The sequence below is a fragment of the Canis lupus genome, chromosome 23 (genome assembly GCF_048164855.1).
Source record: "Canis lupus baileyi chromosome 23, mCanLup2.hap1, whole genome shotgun sequence".
NCBI lineage: Eukaryota > Metazoa > Chordata > Mammalia > Carnivora > Canidae > Canis > Canis lupus.
The window spans coordinates 26,849,694-26,868,655 of NC_132860.1; the positions used below are offsets into that span (position 1 = coordinate 26,849,694).

The 18,962-nt window shown below is 53.9% G+C and overlaps 1 protein-coding gene across 1 annotated transcript in view; it reads left to right on the top strand.

Moving 5' to 3' along the window:
- Positions 1–18,962, top strand: part of ARHGEF17 (Rho guanine nucleotide exchange factor 17) — a 58,872-nt gene that overhangs the window by 38,322 nt on the left and 1,588 nt on the right. The window contains exons 2-20 of the mRNA XM_072794485.1: positions 1,008–1,085; positions 6,612–6,794; positions 9,148–9,264; positions 9,458–9,550; positions 9,784–9,960; positions 10,286–10,336; positions 10,582–10,691; positions 10,776–10,861; positions 12,403–12,521; positions 12,925–13,138; positions 13,666–13,739; positions 14,295–14,494; positions 14,638–14,936; positions 15,435–15,684; positions 15,927–16,013; positions 16,329–16,396; positions 16,644–16,792; positions 17,245–17,419; positions 17,535–17,804. Coding sequence (XP_072650586.1) covers positions 1,008–1,085; positions 6,612–6,794; positions 9,148–9,264; positions 9,458–9,550; positions 9,784–9,960; positions 10,286–10,336; positions 10,582–10,691; positions 10,776–10,861; positions 12,403–12,521; positions 12,925–13,138; positions 13,666–13,739; positions 14,295–14,494; positions 14,638–14,936; positions 15,435–15,684; positions 15,927–16,013; positions 16,329–16,396; positions 16,644–16,792; positions 17,245–17,419; positions 17,535–17,804 — 2,800 coding nt within the window. The remainder of the gene's footprint in view (positions 1–1,007; positions 1,086–6,611; positions 6,795–9,147; positions 9,265–9,457; positions 9,551–9,783; positions 9,961–10,285; positions 10,337–10,581; positions 10,692–10,775; positions 10,862–12,402; positions 12,522–12,924; positions 13,139–13,665; positions 13,740–14,294; positions 14,495–14,637; positions 14,937–15,434; positions 15,685–15,926; positions 16,014–16,328; positions 16,397–16,643; positions 16,793–17,244; positions 17,420–17,534; positions 17,805–18,962) is intronic.

An 18,962-nucleotide genomic window follows, 5' to 3' on the forward strand; every position in this document is an offset into this window, starting at 1 on the left:
CTTCTTGGAGGAGTGGGCCAGAGGCATAGGAACTAGTGGCAAGGGGCAGTAGGTAAACTGAGTCTCAGGGAGTCAAACACAGAGAAGGCATCCTGTGACTGGCTTCTAGCAAAGCCTTCCCACGGAATGGGGCTGCCCTGTAAGGGGTGCACACCCTATCCCTGGAGGTGTGGGTGCAGAGTCTGGGTGACTGACCCCTCAGGGACTCTATACTACAGACCGTCAGATTCATAGAATGGAGGCATTAGTTCCTGGGTGTCCTTTTCCCATCCTTAAAATGGGAAGAAGAAGAATGTCTACCTCACAGCATGGTCAGAAGGATGAACTAATATATGCTTAGAACAGTGCTTGGTGTGGAGTAGGGCTCAATTAACCTTCTTTACTGGGAGAACTGGGATCCAGCCTTGTCTGAGAGTGGGTGAACCCTGCCCCCACCTGCCGTGTGACCTTTGGCACTAACTTCACCTTTCTGAGCCACCCTTTTGTCATCTGTGGTGGGAGGTCACAGTTTCCACTCTCAGGGGTGGTGTGCAGCCCAGTCTGGTAGGGTCTGACCCTGTAGCTCTGAGCCTGAAGGAGGGGTTTTCACAGTTGGCAGCTGGGGGGGTGGGGGTGGGGCTGGAGGCATCTTCCTTTGCAAATGTGAGAGGTTATTGATTGAGTCCTTTTCAGGAGCCCAGTGGGTAACCACGGAGTAAACAGGAGATCCTCAGGTCTGCCAGCAGCCTTGGGGCGGTGGTGGAGGAGTAAGGAGCACACTCTGGAATGGAGGGCATTTCAGATGTAGGGGGAGGGTGCTCCCTGCACAGGGAGCATGTGAGTAAGCATCTGGCAGAGTGGAGGTCCGTGGTGCTTTGAGGTAACAGCCAGCAGCCCTGGAGGGTGGGAGTACAGGCCTCAAAGGCCAGGGATTGGGTGTGGATGGGCTCTCTGGGTCCATATGACTGTAGGTGGCGGGGTCTGAAGGGAACAAGGCACTGCTCACCCTCTGCCTTCTGTCCCCCAAGGACATGCGGAAGCACGTGACCATGACCCTGCTGGACACAGAGCAGTCGTATGTGGAGTCGCTGCGCACCTTGATGCAGGTGAGGCTCGAGGCTGGACCACACCCCTGAGGGCAGCCATTCTGAGTCTAGGAGGCTGTCAGACATATGGGAACAAACCCATTTTGTGGATTGAGACTAGAGAGGAGAGATGGAATACATCACCTCCCATGGAGAGTGCCCCATCATATGACTACCCCAGAGGAGGAAGCCCCCTCCAGGGCAGGAGAGAACATAGAGGGGACTTAAGGCCAGATAGGCTACCCCAGGGCAGGCACTCCCTCCCTTTACTGTCCTGCCACCTCCCCTAGCAGCCTTGTGCCTGAGCTTAGATCTTTGCCCCCACCCGCTTTCCCCCTTCTTCCATCTTACTCATTGACTGGGAAAATATTTGTTGAATGAAATAAAATGTTGAGCCCCTGCTGTGTGCCAGGCCCTGTGCCAGGTATAGGAAGCACAAGAATGAGAAGAGAGACGAGCCACTGCCACAGGACCTCATAGTCCTGTGGTGGACATAGTTGAGTATGTGGTCACTCTCAAAACATTGAGGGGGCACCTATGAGGCATGGGGTCAGGGATTTTCCCTGGAGGAGGTGCTGGCTCCCACCCCATCTGTCTTCTCAGCAGCAGGAACAGCATGTGCAAAGTCCAGTAAGGAGAGGCAGCACAGAGCACAAAGGGTTGGTCCTATGGGGATGCTGGGGGAGCCAGCAGGAGCCATGTGGTAAGGAGCCATGTGGTAGGGGTCTCGAATACCAGCAAGAAGGTTTGGACCCTGCCAGGGGCCCTGGAGAGTCTGTGAAGGGCTTTGAGCAAGGGCAGCATGTCATGTGATTCATGCTTTACAAAGTCTGTCTGGGGGGAAAGTGGGCAGCAGACAAGATGGTCAAAGGCCAGTGAGGACAGAAGCACCGGGGAGGGGAGTAGGGACAGGTATTTAGGAAGCGAACTGGTCAGGCCAGGTCGGCTGTGGGTTGAGGCCTAGACTCCTGGTCTGGGTGACCGAAGCACAGTAGGAGCCCCGCCTACGTGAAAGTCGGGGTGAGATGGCAAGGTCTGGGTCAGATGTGGAAAAACCCTGGAGTCAGGATGCACATGCGGGCCTGGGGCCTGGGACAGAGAATGTGGATCCGAACTCACGTGGGGCCTGGCAGGCACAGTGGAGGACGAATTTACTCAAGCCATCTAGGTTGAGTGAGAGCAAAGAATAGAAGGTAGAGCTCTGGAAACATCCAGAGTGTTCATTCGTTTACTTCACAAATCTGCCATGAGCATCTTCTGGGAGCAGACTGCATTCTCTGTGAGGGTTCAGCAGTGAGCATGAGTGATGAGATCCTGTGTCCTGGAGCCCATAGTTTATGGCAGACACTGACAGTAACCAGACAGACAGACCATATGTGTGGACAGATAGGGTACAAGAGTGCATGGAGAGTGTACCTGTAACACCTGACTCGTTCAGCCAGCAAAGGGAAGAAATTCTGACCCATGCCACAACATGGATGAACCTCGAGAACATTATGCTAAATGAAATGAGCTAGTCACAAAAGGACAAATACGGTATGATTGCACTCCCCCGAGGTACCTGGGGTAGCCAAATTCACAGAAGCAGAAAAGTAGAACCATGGTTGCCAGGGGCTGGGGGAAGGGAAGGGGGAGTTAGTGTTTAATGGTTTGGGAAGCTGAGAAGGTTCTGGAGATGGATGGTGTTGTCGGTTCCACAACAACATGAATGTATTTAATGTAAGTCTGCTGAACAGTATGCTTAAAAATGATTAAAATGGCAAATTTTATGATGTATATTTTGCCACACAGGAAATACACTGCTTTTATATATTAAAAGTAAGGGCACAGAAAGATGAGAACACAGGATGGGGGACCTGCCCTGGGGTCACAGGCCAGGGAGAGTTTCTTTGAGGTTGGGGTGTTTAGCTGACCTGGAGGATGGGTAGGAATTAGGCAGGGGGAGAGCCCAGCAGGGAATGGTTCTGGCCGGGGGTACAGTAGGAACAAAGGCCGGCAGGTGGGAGGAAACATGAAGCAGTTAGCCCTGGAGGGGTGGCCAAGGTGGCTGCTGCCTTAGGTGCTGGCCTCTGTTGAAAGCACAAGGAAGGCATAGAAGGGACATGACTAGAATGCCATCTTTAAGAGATGCCCCTGGCTGCCAGGTGGCAGTGGTTATGTGGGGGTCTGCCAGTGCGTGGGGTCCTTTGTCATCCCCTAGGTGGGAGTGGAAGGCATTGGGGTCGGGGCTGTCCAAGGTTTGAGTCACTTGCCTCCCTGCTAACCTACTCCTCTTCTCTGAGCCTCGGTGTTTCTGTTTCTGTGTGTAAAATGTGATGAATCGTACCCATGTCCCATCGCAAAGATGAACAGGTAATGAGGCTGCTCACAACTTGCTCACGTATAGGAGGCTGGCAGGACCTGGGCATGTCTCTCTACCTTCAAATCTCCTGGCCAGTTCAGGGCTGCAGGTGCGGAGGCTCGCAGGACCTGCAGGTGGAAGAGCTAAGGGAGAACAGTTCTCAGGAGGCCAGGTTGACAGTGTTGGTGGCAGGGGGTGGAGATGAGCAAGAGAGTGTCAGCTGAACTCAAGGACTGTCACACAAGGCAGCCAGAAGGACCAAGGTCCAAGCCTGACCACCAGTGTTCAAACTTGGCACTACGTCTTGAACGGCCATGTCACCTGAAGCGAGTTACATAACCAGTCTCTGCTTCAGCTTCCTTGTCTGCAGACTGGGAATAGTAAGAGTACGACCTCGAGTGCAGATTACAAGAGAGACGCATGTGTAATCTAGCATCCTGCCTGGCAGATCTGCATGCAAGTGTATAAAATCACACCTAATCCTTGCATTAAGGTTGTGATGTTCTAACTCCCTCTTCAGATGAGGAGATGAAGGCTCAGAGAGGTTAAAGAAACTGCCGAGGGTCAAACTTTTAAGTGGTATTGTAGTCCAGGACACAGGATCTCATCACTCATGCTCACTGCTGAATCCTCACAGAGAATGCAGTCTGCTCCCAGGATGCAGTCTGCTCGAGGCAGATTTGTGAAGTAAACGAATGAACACTCTGGATGTTTCCAGAGCTCTACCTTCTATTCTTTGCTCTCACTCAGCCTAGATGGCTTGAGTAAATTCGTCCTCCACTGTGCCTGCCAGGCCCCACGTGAGCTCGGATCCACATTCTCTGTCCCAGGCCCCAGGCCCGCATGTGCATCCTGACTCCAGGGTTTTTCCACATCTGACCCAGACCTTGCCATCTTGCCCCAACTTTCACAGTAGGTGGGGCTACTTTATAAGGGCAGAAATCCCATTCATGAGGGCCCTACACACATGACCCAAAGGCCCTGTCTCCAAATGCCAACACGTTGGGGATCAGGTTTAAGCATAAGGATTCTGGGGGAATACAAGTGGTAATACTAAGTGCTGACATTTATTGAGTGCTGACTATGTGCACTTTACATAAAGTTACATCATATAAGTCTCATTGTCACCCTCATTTTACAGATGATGAACCTGAGACACGGAGGCGTAAAGCCTCTGTTCAAGGTCACAGAGCCAGGAAATGCCACACTTTGGGTTGAATCCCTGTCAGTGTGACTCTCTGGTGCTCCCTCTCATCAGCTAGTCTACACTGCCCGACCAAAGGTGGTATTCAAGCTGAGACTGGACTCCGTAGCCCTAGTGTTCTCTCGCAGTGACCACTGCCCGCCCCCCCCGCCCCCCGCATCAATTGATATTGTTCCTGCTGGCCAGGAGTTTCTTTCTCTTTTTTTAAATTGAGGTATAGTTGACACACAACGTTACAGTAGTTTCAGGTGTAGGCCAGGAGTTTAAGATGAAGAAATAAAATAAATAAATAACAAGGTTAACAGCCAGAGGTGATGGGATTTGAACCCACATCCTAAGGCTACACCTTTCCTCAGTGTCCCCCTCACCCTTTGAGTCTTTCTTCGACCCCTGAATTCCCAGCTAACAACCTCCCTCTTCCCTGACCCAGCACCCTTCTTCTAGCACTCCTGACCTTGTCTTTCTTCCCACAGTATTTACTGCCTTCTAATACATGTGTGATAATGTCATTATTTACGGTGCTTATTTTCTGCCTCCCTGCACTGAAGTGTCAGCTCCACACGCACAGGGGACTTGTGTCTGCCAGGAGCTTAGAAGGTGAGGCACTCAGTAGTTGCTCAGCAAGTATGTGGTGAGTGGGTGCAGGTGTTGGCTCCTAGGAAGTTCCATATCGGGTTCTCAGCTCATTTTTTCCTCCCACTGTGGGCCTGCTTGTGTGTGTGGTGCAGTTTAGCTCCTCTCTTTGTGGGAGAGCACCCCCCACCCTGCCTCACCCCGCACAGAGAAGGCCTTAGCCTAGATGCAGTAAAAGAGGAGGCTCCCTGCCTGTCTCCTCACCGTCACCCTCCTGGCCTTTTTAAGAATCCCCAACTGGGCAAGAGGATTCTGTTGAGCTTCACTTTCTTGAGGCTGCTTTATAAAACACGCCAATTTTTAAATATGTTTAATTTAAATTTTACCCCAACGTTGCATTACTTTTTCAAACATCAGTTCTTGGGCTTGTAGTTACAGTTTAGGCCAGTAGAGGGCGACCGCTCTGTGAGCCCGGCCTGCTGCTAAGCAGGTTCTCTCCATTCTCAGGAAACAAAGGTGAATGCAGATTTGAGGTGAAAAAGAACAGTTTTAATCAGACTGACCAGTAGATCTGAAAACTGAAAACAATGCTCAGATAGTGGCACTGAAGGCCTCCCATGCCCCTCCTTGCTCTATTTTCCCTACAGCATTTCTCATCTTTTAACTCTCCATGTGTAACTGCTTCTAAGATACCTCCTTCACAATTTAACAGCTCTGAAATCCAGGTTCATCCTATAACTGATGGCATATAATAATAACTGAATTGGCAGCATTTCTTTTCTTTTTCTTTTTCTTTTTAAGATTTTATTTATTTATTCATGAGAGACACAGAGAGAGAAAGGCAGAGATTAGGCAGAGGGAGAAGCAGGCTCCATGCAGGGAGCCTGGTGTGGGACTCGATTCCAGGACTCCAGGATCACACCCTGAGCCCAAGGCAGGTGCTCAACTGCTGAGCCACCTGGGTGTCCCGGCAGCAGTTTTTTTCTTAAAGATTTGATGAAATGTGGCTTATTTTTGTTTCTTTCTGTATTTGTGTGTTTCTTCCTACCAGACTGTAAGCTCTACTAGGGCAGGGAGTTTGGTCTTCCTTGTTCACTGCTGAACAGAGTGAGTGCTCAACAAAATGTTTGCTAAGTTTGTGTGTGGGGGTCTCCCAGGAGCCCAATCTTCTTGCTTTCCTCACTCCAAGCTCTGCTTGTTCATGCATCTAACAAACCTTTCCTGAACCCCATCTTGGGCCAGGCCCTTGCACAGCAAGGGGTGTAGGGATAGGCCTTCCATCTCCCTCCTAGAGCTTGAAGTTTCATGTGGAAGATCCGGGAGGCACAGCCACTGAGTTACTGGCCCAGGTGATTTCGTGTGCACCTGTGCCAGTAGGTTGGGGTCCATCCCTCTGAGGGTACCCACACTGACCCTGTGGGTCCCCCAGGGCTACATGCAGCCACTGAAGCAGCCAGAGAACTCCTTGCTGTGTGACCCATCGCTGGTGGATGAAATCTTCGACCAGATCCCTGAGCTCCTGGAGCATCATGAACAATTCCTAGAGCAGGTGCGGCACTGTGTGCAGACCTGGCATGCCCAGCAGAAGGTGGGAGACCTGCTTGTCCAGTCGGTGAGTGGCCCAGCTGCCTACTACCACAGCCCCCACAAGCCAGGGTGCCTCCTGGAAGGGGATGGCTCCTACTGAAGACCCCTCACCCACACCCACTCTACCTGGACGCTGCCTCTGATCCCGAATCCAACCCTAGAACTTGAGCAAACACTGGCACTAACTCCAGCCCTTGGGTTGACCTGAACCTGAACACTGCCAAATCCCAGAGTTGGCTGAAGCTGGCATGGACCCCAATCCCAACCAGACACTGACCCCGATCCTGGACCCAACTCTGGTCACTGGCACTTGACACTAGTCCTGACCTTGAGCTGGTGCTGATACTGACCTCAGCCCTCACCTTGACTAGCCCTTTTCTCCATCTGGCATTTTAAATATTTTATTTATTTGAGAGAGACAGAGCATGAGCAGGGGGGAGAAGGCACAGGGAGAGGAAGAATCCGACTCCCCACTGAGCAGGGAGCCCAGTGCAAGGCTCAATCCCAGGACCCCGGGATCATGACCTGAGCAGAAGGCAGACCCTTAACTGACTGAGCCACCCAGGCACCTCTCCATCCAGCATTTTAATAAGATAGCTGACTATTTGGTACTTAGCCATCATTCTAAATACGTTATATATATCCACAAGTCTAGGAGAAAGTTGCAGTTAAGTTATATCTCTATGTTTAAGATTGATGGGTCTGTAGCATAGAGAGAAAGTAACCAGATCAAAATCATGGTTAGTGAGTGATAAAGGGTTCAACTCCAGGAAATGCGGCTCCAATGCCCACACTCTGCCCTACTCTGTACCCCCTTTCACCACAAGCAGACCCCTGCCTGTGAGCTCTTCAGGATCCTACAATAGTGAATGGGAAATTAGAAAAGGCATCGGCTTCAAAATTCAAAAAGAACTGTAAAAGCAAAACTAATAAACGTTTAATTAAATGTAAAAACATAGCATACCATTTTCTTTCATTGTTAAATTTAGTATTCATTTATATGAACTTAATTACATTTGAAAAAACTTAAGTGACATTTTGTTATTTGGCCAGAATTCCCAAGAATGCATGGTGATGACTGATAAATCATAGGCGAATACAAACTAAATGGTTACTCAGAGCCAAATAATTTCAAAAGCAAAATTATAAAACCCCTTCCAAAAATTGTACTAACAACAACAACAAAAAAAAACAAAACACCTTATCTATTTTTGTGAGATGTGGATGTCTTTTCATGTGTTTGTGATGATGGGGGTGGGCCTTGGGCCTAAGAAGATCTTAGACGGTGCCTGCTGACCTAGAACTGATGTGACAAGAATCTTGATGGGACCCCGGTTGAGTGCTGACATCTCCAGGCCATCACCACCCTTAGTGTCACCAGGCTCATCCCCTGTCTGGACTTTGATGCTGACCATGGTCTGACTGGAGCAGAAACCCCAACCCCAGGGAAGGCACAACAAAGAATGCTCTACCACAGGGTGGGCTGGGGGGTAAGGGCTGTCTTCCTCTTCAAATTGCTGCAGCCTCTGCCCTGCAGCACACCCCAGGCCTGGGGAGGAGGACAGTTAGTGTCTTTGAAACAGAGGCTCTTGTTGGTCCAGAGGGGCCAGAAACAAACACCACCACAGGTCACCTAACCCGTCCGTGGTACAGCCGAGACAGGAACCAGGGTGTCCCAACTCCCAGCCAGGGCCTTTCACATTTAGCCCAGCTGTCTGCTGGCTATCAGGGGTTAGCCACCAGCTGTGTGCCCCCACAGAGCAAGATTTTACTGGACAGGGTGGGTGTCTGTATCTCGTACCTATCTTGCAGAGAGGAGACCTGTCCTGGGGGGATCAAGGGAGGCCAGAGGCCAGAGGCCAGGTATGGTTCCAGGAAGAGCCCTAGTCAGGGCAGGGAGTGCTTCCTGGAGGAGGCACAGGTGGAGCTTAGCCCTGAGAGTAGGTGAGATTTGATGTCTAAGGGCATTCTGGTGGAATTACATGAGCAAAGGCCAAGTGGCTGGAATGAGTATCTCTCAGAGGACAGTGAGGAGGGAGACCTGCCTGGCTGGATTTAGGGGGGTTGGAGACCAAGGAATGGAAACACCCAGTTGGAAATGGGAGAGCCTGTCCACAGGACACATCTAGGCATATGTCTGTGTATGCACAAACCATAGGTAAGATATGTGGGTGTGTGTGCACCCATGCACACACCTACTCACATGGTCACACATACCACATGTATACATGACAGGAGCACATGCTCGATCCCTTAGAGACCATATCATGTCCAGTTGGAGGGAAAGGATATTGGCTTATGAGTCACTGGAAACCAGGATAGGATGAGGTGGAGTAAGGGACACCTTGAAGATCCCCAACCTTCCTCTTCATCCACAGTTCTCCAAGGACGTCCTGGTCAACATCTATTCTGCCTACATTGATAACTTTCTCAATGCAAAGGATGCCGTGCGTGTGGCTAAGGAGGCAAGGCCTGCCTTTCTCAAGTTCTTGGAGGTATGGTGTGCTAGCTCAGGGGGATGACCATGACCCTCACCGTGGGCCAATTTTGGCTGGGGGCGCGGAGAGTGGGGTGGCAAGAGCTCCCAGGCTGGGCTGGAGGGACTAGCTGGGGGCTTGCCCCTGGACATTCCCTTCTTTCCATGACATTCCTCACACGGGTGCCTGTCCACCTTGTTTCTGGTTTCAGCAAAGCATGCGTGAGAACAAGGAGAAGCAGGCACTGTCTGACCTCATGATCAAGCCTGTGCAGCGGATCCCACGCTATGAACTTCTGGTGAAGGTGGGCATGGGGTTGGGTGGGCAGGGGGGCAAAGCCGGGAGGCATGTGAGGATGCAGCGGGCTGGGAGGCCCCTACCTGGTTGGGCCTGATATCAGAGTCTTCAAGGGTTGGGTTGGAAAAGAAATCCTCTCTGCAGTCCACCTATAGTCACTCCTGTTCCAGCAGTCAGTGTGGGCACCCAGGGCCTGGAAGGGGCAGCGAAGTAGAGGTCTTGTCCCCATTCCTAACCCAGGACCTCCTGAAGCACACACCTGAGGACCACCCAGACCACCCACTCCTGCTGGATGCTCAGCGGAACATCAAACAGGTGGCTGAACGCATCAACAAGGGTGTGCGGAGTGCTGAGGAGGCAGAGCGACATGCCCGTGTGCTGCAGGAAATTGAGGCTCACATCGAGGGCATGGAGGATGTGAGTGCCCCCCACTCCACCCATGGCTTTGTTTGCATCTGTGGTCACCTGGAATCACAGTCACGACCACATCCACAGTGGTGTCTGCAGTGTGTTCACATCCATGTCTGCCAGCATCTCCACCCATCTCTGGCCATATCCATGTCCTCTTCCGTGTCTGTGTCTGGCCACATGTCCCACCACCTGACACACTATTAGGAGGATAGATGGGGTGTTGCTTCTATTGGCCTCGCCCATGGGGTGGGGCCGAGGGGTCGCCAGGGTCTGGGGAGGAGGTGGGATTAATAATTGGGCTTCAAGATGTTTTATCTGTCCTGCCCCACAGCTCCAAGCCCCTCTGCGGCGGTTCCTAAGGCAGGAGATGGTCATTGAAGTGGTAAGAAGTGTCCCATTGTCTACCCACCTGTTCCCATCACCCCACTTTGTTCATGCTTCTGCTTACACCTGCTGCCCTTGGGCCTCCCTGCTCTTCCCCACAACAGGAGTCCCAGGTGGAGTCTCAACTCTGCCTCTGGGCACCTGGGGCAGAGCCCTCACCCCTCTCTGGGCCTGGCTGTCCCCTTGGGCACGGTGGGCAGGAGGGTGGGCCTCTGGACATGAGTCCTGCCTCGGGCTCCACAGAAGGCAGTCGGTGGCAAGAAGGACCGGTCCCTCTTCCTGTTCACGGATCTCATTGTCTGCACCACCCTGAAGCGGAAGTCGGGCTCCCTGAGGCGCAGCTCCATGAGCCTGTGAGTGCCTGGGGTGGGGCTGGCCTTGGGTAGGGGTGAGCAGCTGTCTTGCCTTGGCCACAACACCCCCTTGGCTCCCCACAGGTACACGGCAGCCAGTGTCATTGACACAGCCAGCAAGTATAAGCTGCTATGGAAGCTGCCTCTGGAAGATGCGGACATCATCAAAGGTGGGGCTGCCTCGGGCCCACCCCAGGGTTCTGGGTATCCGGGCTCTCCTGTAAGAACTGTGACCAGGCTGGCTGCCTACCCATCCTCTTTTGCGCTTTGGGGCCTCATTTTCCCATCCAGGACAAGGGAGGTGGCTTGCAGGATCAGTTTGCCTGCCACAGAGCCACACCAGGACCACCTTCTGACCTGGCGGGACCCTAACCTAGGCTGGGGTGGTGCAGGGGTGTAGACACCCGCTGCTTGCCACTGACCACTGTATAAGCATCCTGTTAGACCACAACACGCTGCTCTGGTCCAGCAGTTTTGCTCATAGGGAGCAGAGATGCTCTCAAGTCAGTCCAAGCACGAGGCTGGTTGGAAAGATCCGTGTTGTTTGGGGCTGAGGCTGTTAGGAGCTGAGGTGGTTTCAAAGAGCTGCTCCTCCCGCTGTGTGTACATGTGTCTGTGTCTCCTTCTGTGTGTCTGCTTGTTTTCACTACTCCGCTTTCTTTGCTTCTTCCTTCCCCCCAACTCCTGTGATCCATCATGGCCTGTTCTGCATCGTGGTCTTTCTCTCTAGCCACTCCAGGGTCTGAAGTTTACCTTTCTGAGTGGGGCGATTGGTCTGAGATGGTGGTGTGGGCACCTCTGGGCCAGCAGGCAGTTTAGGTCCAGACTCTGTCCCTAGGCTCCCTGGTGGCCCCCAGGGTAAAGCCAGGCCTGCCTCACATGGGCCTGTATGTAGGAATACAAGTTGATTATTGGTCTAATTTGTCTCTTCTCACTGGAGCACAGGCCAGTTGATAAAATGATTACCTTTAGGTCAGGTGTCTACTCCTGTCCAGTCAAGTATGGTGAGAGTGAGACAGGGTCATACGGAAGAACATATGGCTGCCCAGGTTGTGAGGGTTGTGGGGGGGACGGTTTCCTTCAGAAGGAGTACGAGACGACCCAAGCCTTAGCTTGTCTAGTACATTCCACTGCTGTCTACTCTGCCCATTTGTGGGTTACTGGCCCAGGGTGTAAACCCCCAGCCAGGCAGTGCTGGGTGTGGGGATGCTGAGCTGGCCTATGGGGCCAGCTACTTGGCTATGGTCAGGTATGGGGTAGGACTAGAGAAATCCAGAGCATCAGCTCATTTTCCCTCCTTTGTGGGGGAATTGAGTCCCTTGGTCAGCAGATTTGACCGCCTGAGGCTCTGGCTGCCCGGCTGACTCCCCTGTGGAGGCCGTACCACTGCAGCTTCCAGTGTCAGCTGGAGCCTGCATAAGCTGCAGAGCTGTCTGCTGTTTATGCTTTATGCTCTTCCAGGGAGTTCTCCAAGGGACCAGCACCTTGTGCCAAGTGGCTCTGCATCAGGCAGTCCCCTGTTCCCAGGCCTGGTGTTTCTTTGCGAGCTGCCTGTCACTTTGTTCCTTGGATCTCAGGGTTTACAAGCTCTCAGCTTGTCAGGCCACTCCCCACACTGAACTGCAGACTGTGAGGGAGGGGAAGAATGTCTGTCCAAACCTGACCTTGTCTGCCTCTGTATCTACCAATGGCCTTCCTCTGTCCCTACCAGGGGCATCCCAGGCCACCAATCGGGAGAACATCCAGAAAGCTATCAACCGCCTAGATGAGGACCTGACCACCCTAGGCCAAATGAGCAAGCTCTCCGAGAGCCTTGGTTTCCCTCACCAGGTCAGTGCCCTCTGCCTGAGGCTAGGGCAGTGGGGGTGGTGGGGTCCACCAGACTCTCTCTGAGGGAGAGAGAACAGACTTTTCATTTGCCCGAGGAAGAGGTCACTCACCTCTGTCACTTACTGCAAGGGGAAAATACAGCCTCACTGCAGCTGAGGGAAGTGACATGTTCCAGGCCTGAGGGTGGAGACACAGCTCTGTCCCCAGCTGAGGGAGGAGAGAGGGCCCATGGTGTCTGTGGGGGGGTGGGGGGTGGGCTGGAGGCCAGCCTACCTCCTCCAGTGGGGAGACAGAGTCCCATTTTCTGTCTGAGGGGAGAGGCAGGGCCCCACTTGCATTCTCAGGGCAGGAGCAGACTGTGGGGAGATGTCAGGGCCTAAGGCCTGGGTCCTCCTCCCGGCAGAGCCTGGATGAAGCGCTGCGGGACCTCTCAGCCGCCATGCACCGGGACCTGTCGGAGAAGCAGGCACTGTGCTATGCACTGTCCTTCCCCCCTACCAAGCTGGAGCTGTGCGCCACGAGGCCTGAAGGCACTGACTCCTTCATCTTTGAGTTCCCTCACCCTGACGCCCGCCTCGGCTTCGAGCAGGCCTTTGATGAGGCCAAGAGGAAGCTGGGTAAGCCAGGCCCATGCTGGTGTCCTCCTTCTAGCACCTCCAGGCAGGGTACCGCACCATGTAGTGATCTGTCAGAAATCCTGAGTCCTGTGCTTTGGTCCCTGCTGCTGGGAGGGTGGACTGAGACTCCGACAGAGAAGCTGGGGACTCTGCCAGGGCCTCACTGGCAGGGAGGGGACTCAGTGGATAGGGTGAGCTCAGGGCAGGGGTGCTACTGTGAGAGAGGATGCCAGGACCTCCCCCTTCCTGCCCCCGCCATGCACATACAGTGTGAGCAGGCCCTGGAAAGCTACTCATCAGGGTCCAGGGCTTAGAAGATCCTTCAGGACCTCTGAGTCTGCCTCCTGCATTGTACAGATGGGAGGATTGAGGCCAGGGACATGCAGGGCATAACCTACAGGTACCTCCTTTTTCCTTGAGAGACCCTGAAGAGCAGGGGAGGAAAGGAGATGGTCACAGGTGAGGAAAGGAGATGGTCACAGGTGAGGTGGATGCTAAGTATGTCTGCTTGTCCTCCTCTGCTACAGCATCCAGCAAAAGCTGTCTAGACCCTGAATTCCTGAAGGCCATCCCCATCATGAAAACCCGCAGTGGCATGCAGGTGCGTGTGGGCACCTGGGTCACGTGAGTATGTGTATTCCAGCATGTGTTCACATGTTTTTGTTTTGTGCACAACATCAGGTATATGTCTTGAACATTACAGTCGCCCCCTCTGCCTTTGAGTGTATAACTCTGCACATGCACATGGATACTACATGTGTCACACATGTGGGTATGGCCACGCACATCCATGGGTGCATGTGAACAAAGGCTGTCTGGTTAACATGAGATGTCTAAGTTATGTACTTTTATGAGTCTGCATACATCTGGACAGAGGTTACACTTTTCACATTTGTTACCCATACATATATGTGGTCACATTAGGGTTTATATGTGTGGGTGTGGGTGCACATATGTGTGTGAATGGATGATACCTACATCACATGGACACATATGCATGTGATCTGTAGAGTGTCACATGCGCTGTGTGTGTGCGTGTACGTGTATATTGGGAATTCATGCACACCCGTCCATTCTGCGAGTCAGCCTGGAGAGCAGTGGGGAGCCACCAGCAGTTCCTCATTTATCTTCCCCTGTCCCCTGGTGCCTTCTGCAGTTCTCTTGTGCGGCCCCGACCCAGAGTAGCTGCCCCGAGCCCATGCCTGAAGTGTGGGTGTGCAACAGCGATGGCTACGTGGGCCAGGTGTGCCTGCTGAGCCTGCGTGCTGAGCCGGACGTGGAGGCCTGCATTGCCGTCTGCTCTGCCCGCATCCTCTGCATTGGCGCAGTGCCAGGTCTGCAGCGCCGCGGCCACAGGTGAGGCCCTGACCCTAACCCCGATGTGGTGGCAGTCTTGTCACATCGGGGTGATGGGTGGTGCGGGGCCTAGTGGGCTTGCAGACGAGGTGGGAAGAGCCCTGGGTCCTGGCGGCCCTCCTCCCGACTCCTGTATCTCACAGGGAGCAGCCTGCCTCCCTGAGGAATCCCCCAGAGACGGCAATGGAGACCCCCGGTCCAGAACTGGACGTTGAGGCCACAGACGAAGAAGCAGCGACACTGGCAGAGCCTGGGCCCCAGCCCTGCCTGCACATCTCCATTGCTGGCTCGGGGCTGGAGATGGCACCAGGCCCCGCCGGAGGGGATCCCCGCCCAGAATTGGTGCCCTTTGATAGTGACTCTGATGATGAGTCTTCGCCCAGCCCCTCGGGAACCCTGCAGAGCCAAGCCAGCCGGTCCACCATCTCCTCCAGCTTTGGCAGTGAGTGCCCAGCTTGGGGCTGTCAGGCAGGATGGACTACACAGAGGAGGGGCAGCCCAATAGGTACTGGTGGGTGAGGAGGGACCAGCATAGGCAAAGGCGTGGAATCAAGTCTCAGGATGTCAGCACACAGAGCAGTGGGCAAGGCGGGCAGCGGGTAGTGGGCCAGTCGGGCCAGATCCTGAAGACGCCAGAAAGCCCAGTTGAGTAGGTGAGATAGAGTAGGGGGTGGGGTGGTTGACCCCCCCCATCCATGATGTGGTGGTGGTCTGGAGTGGGCCAGGTCAGGAGTAGGAGCCCGTAGCACTGACCTGTCAGCGACCAGAATAACAAGGCCTGAGCCCCACAGAGGCCTCGGGGAAGGGAGAACAGCAGTGGGAGGCTCTCAGGAGGGACGTGGCCAGGAGGGATACATGGAGGGGAGATAGGGACCTTGAAAGTTATCAGGTCTTGGGCCTGGCAGAGGGGAATGGAGGGAGAGAACTTTGTCTCCCTCAGATGAGGAGACCCCGAGCTCCAAGGAGGCCACGGCAGAGACGACCAGTTCAGAGGAGGAGCAGGAGCCCGGCTTCCTGCCACTGTCTGGCTCCTTCGGGCCTAGCGGTCCCTGCAGCACCAGCCCGATGGATGGGAGAGCCCTTCGCCGCTCCAGCCATGGCTCCTTCACCCGGGGCAGCCTTGAGGACCTGCTGAGCGTTGACCCCGAGGCCTACCAGAGCTCTGTGTGGCTGGGCACTGAGGATGGCTGGTAGGGACAGGAGAGGGGCTGGGAACACGGTGCAAGAAGCAGGAAGGCTTTGGGTCAGACCTCAGGAGCACTGCCAGCCTGGGCTGCCAGTGGGCCTGAAACCCACGGGGAGGCTCTGGGATCTCAGTACCTCGCGCAGTACCCGGCAGGGAGGAGATGGTGGTGGAGACAGAGGCGGAAGGATACCTTGAGGGACTGGCATACGCAAGCATTTGTCACAGGTGCCCACCTCCGATCCACAGTGTCCACGTATACCAGTCCTCCGACAGCATCCGCGACCGCAGGAACAGCATGAAGCTCCAGCACGCAGCCTCTGTGACCTGCATCCTGTAAGACCCCTGGGTAGTCCTCCTGGCTCCAGACCCTTGTACACACGCAGGCCTCCTTTTGTTCACCCAGGTCTCCCTGCTTTGCTGGCCCCTTCTCTCTATGGAGGCTGGAGGCCAGAAGCCTCGTCCTAGGCTAGCTGTGCCTCCCACACACTATGTGACTGTGGGCAAGTGTCTACCCCTTCCTAGCCTCAGGCTCCCCTGCCTGCAGTGGTGGTCTCTCAGGAGCCATAGCCATTCTATGATTGCCTTGGCCCCAGGTGACCTCCTCTGGCCTCCTGAAACCCCTGACTCCTCCTTCTTTTCCCTGCCTAGGTATCTGAATAACCAGGTGTTTGTGTCTCTGGCCAATGGAGAACTTGTGGTCTACCAAAGAGAAGCAGGTGAGTGCCTACCCCACCCCACCCAGCTAATGTTGCTAGTGTGGCACTCTCTTCTGAGCAAGGGTGGGGCTCTGGGGCCATGAGTCTGGAGACATGGCTTTGGGCACTTCTCAGGCCCTCTCTGGGCTTTGGTGTCCTCATATATAAATGGGGTGTTTAGCATTTCATTTCAGGGTGTGGGAGTGAGGCTCCAGTGCAATAATAGACTGAATTTGCTCTGTTTTTCTTTATCCCACTCTCACTCCAGGCCATTTCTGGGACCCTCAGAACTTCAAGTCAGTGACCCTGGGTTCTCAGGGGAGCCCGATCACCAAGATGGTGTCTGTTGGTGGGCGGCTGTGGTGTGGCTGCCAAAACCGAGTCCTTGTCTTGAGCCCTGACACGCTGCAGCTAGAGGTAGCAGTGGCAGGGGGTGGGGGGAAGGGGACAGAATTGATTTGGGGTAAGCCTGGCCCATGAGAGAGGGAGATGAGACCATGGGGGCCATAAAAAAGCATCTCTCTGTCCAGGGAGAGGCCAGTGATTGATCCAAAAACCCTTCAAGCTCTAAAATTCTCTGATCACAGAATCAGAGTTTCCGGGGAAAAGGAAGCCTCATTTTAATTCCTGAGGATTAAGTGGGGCGGGGGGGGGGGGGGTGGTCTTCCATGAAATTCAAGCTTCCACAGGTTGATCACCTTGATCAAGGAACAAGGCTGCCTGTGCTGTTAGTCCAGGTGGGCTTTCTAGAGAGGTTTGGAGTGAGTTGTAGGTGGGGGAGGTAGGCACTGGTGGAGCATGCGCAGGGAGAGCCAGGGAAGGCAGGCCTGTCAGTCACCCATCTGGTCTCTCCCTGCCCCCGCTACCAGCACACGTTCTACGTGGGCCAGGATTCCAGCCGCAGCGTGGCTTGTATGGTAGACTCCAGCCTGGGTGTATGGGTGACATTGAAAGGCAGTGCCCACGTGTGTCTCTACCATCCAGACACCTTTGAGCAGCTGGCTGAGGTGGACGTCACACCTCCCGTGCACAGGATGCTGGCAGGTACTGACCTCAGTCCATCACTGCCCATTCCTTCCAGCCTTTCTGCGCCCTCGTTGAGGAGGCCGAGCCAAGGCGAGGATTTGGCCTCAGCTCTGGTCTGTCTCTCGCGCCCTAGGCTCGGACGCCATCATCCGGCAGCACAAGGCCGCCTGCCTGAGGATCACAGCGCTGCTGGTGTGCGAAGAACTGCTGTGGGTGGGCACCAGTGCTGGCGTCGTGCTCACCATGCCCACCTCACCCAGTACCGTTAGCTGCCCGCGAGCACCCCTTAGCCCTGCTGGCCTAGGCCAGGGACATACTGGCCACGTCCGCTTCTTGGCTGCAGTCCAACTGCCAGATGGCTTCAACCTGCTTTGTCCAACCCCACCACCTCCCCCAGACACCGGTGGGTTTGTGCATCCTACCCCCACCCAGGGATCCTGGACTCTATTTAAGAATCCTCCCTGTCCTGCCAGGAGAGATTTTAAGAGGGAAGAGGAGTGTAATACAGAGCTGGACATGGCATGTGTGACAGGAAATAGGCTCTAAAGACGCCAAAACAAAACCTTTTAGGATAGGGTGTGTGTGTAAGACTCTACCCAGAAGTGTCACAGTAGACAAGGAGTGAAGTATAAGAACTGTCACCCAGGAATTAGACTCTGGCACAGCAAGGGATGTATATGGCAAGAATTAAAAGAGGACCAGAAATGATGTCTAGGGCAAGACGTCCGGAAGTCAGGAAGTGATGTGCAGAGTGGAAACAGAAGTAGCACCAGCAGGGAGAACACAGAATGGCAGGGAGGACAGAAGTGGACTATGAGGATTAGAAAGTGAAACATGTTAGGAGATGGCATCCATCAAGTTAGCCAAGTCTTGCTTTGACTGGGCAGGAAACCAGATTCCCAAGAGGAAGTGGCTGTGGGAATCAGGAACAGGGAAGCCTTGGGCAGGAGGGGTCTGTGCCCAGAAAAGACCTAAGCTCCCTAGCTGGGAAGGGGCTGTTGGAAGCAGGAAGCAGTTTGAGGAGGACAGTACATGTGCAGTAACCAGTAACTGAGAGAGAGAGAGAGAGAGAGAGAAAGTGATGTGGTCCTGGGAACTTGCGTCACTCTTGACTAGAAAATACAAATAAGAGGGACGCCTGGGTGGCTCAGTCCTATGAGGACTTCCGACTCAGCAGTAGGGGTGGTGGCAGTAGCGAGACCTTGGGCTGGGCTTTTGACTCAGGGTGTGATCCCCAGGTCGTGGGATTGAGTCCTGCATCAGGCTCACTGTGGGGAGTCTGCTTCTCTCTCTTACTATGTCTCTGCCTCTCTGTGTCTCTCACGAATGAATAAATAAAATCTTAAAAAAAAAAGAGAGAGAGAGAAGAAAGTACAGATAAGAGGTAAGAAGTTGTGTGACTGCCAGGAAGTGGTTATTTCCTTCCAAATAAGAAGTTCTTCGCTAACAGAAAGTAGGATCCCCCACAGAAACTGTGCCTGTCTTTCTTCCTGTCTTGTGGGGTGTGGCCCTTAGGGGACAGCACAGCCACCAGTCACCCCCAGGCTAATGGATCCTCTCC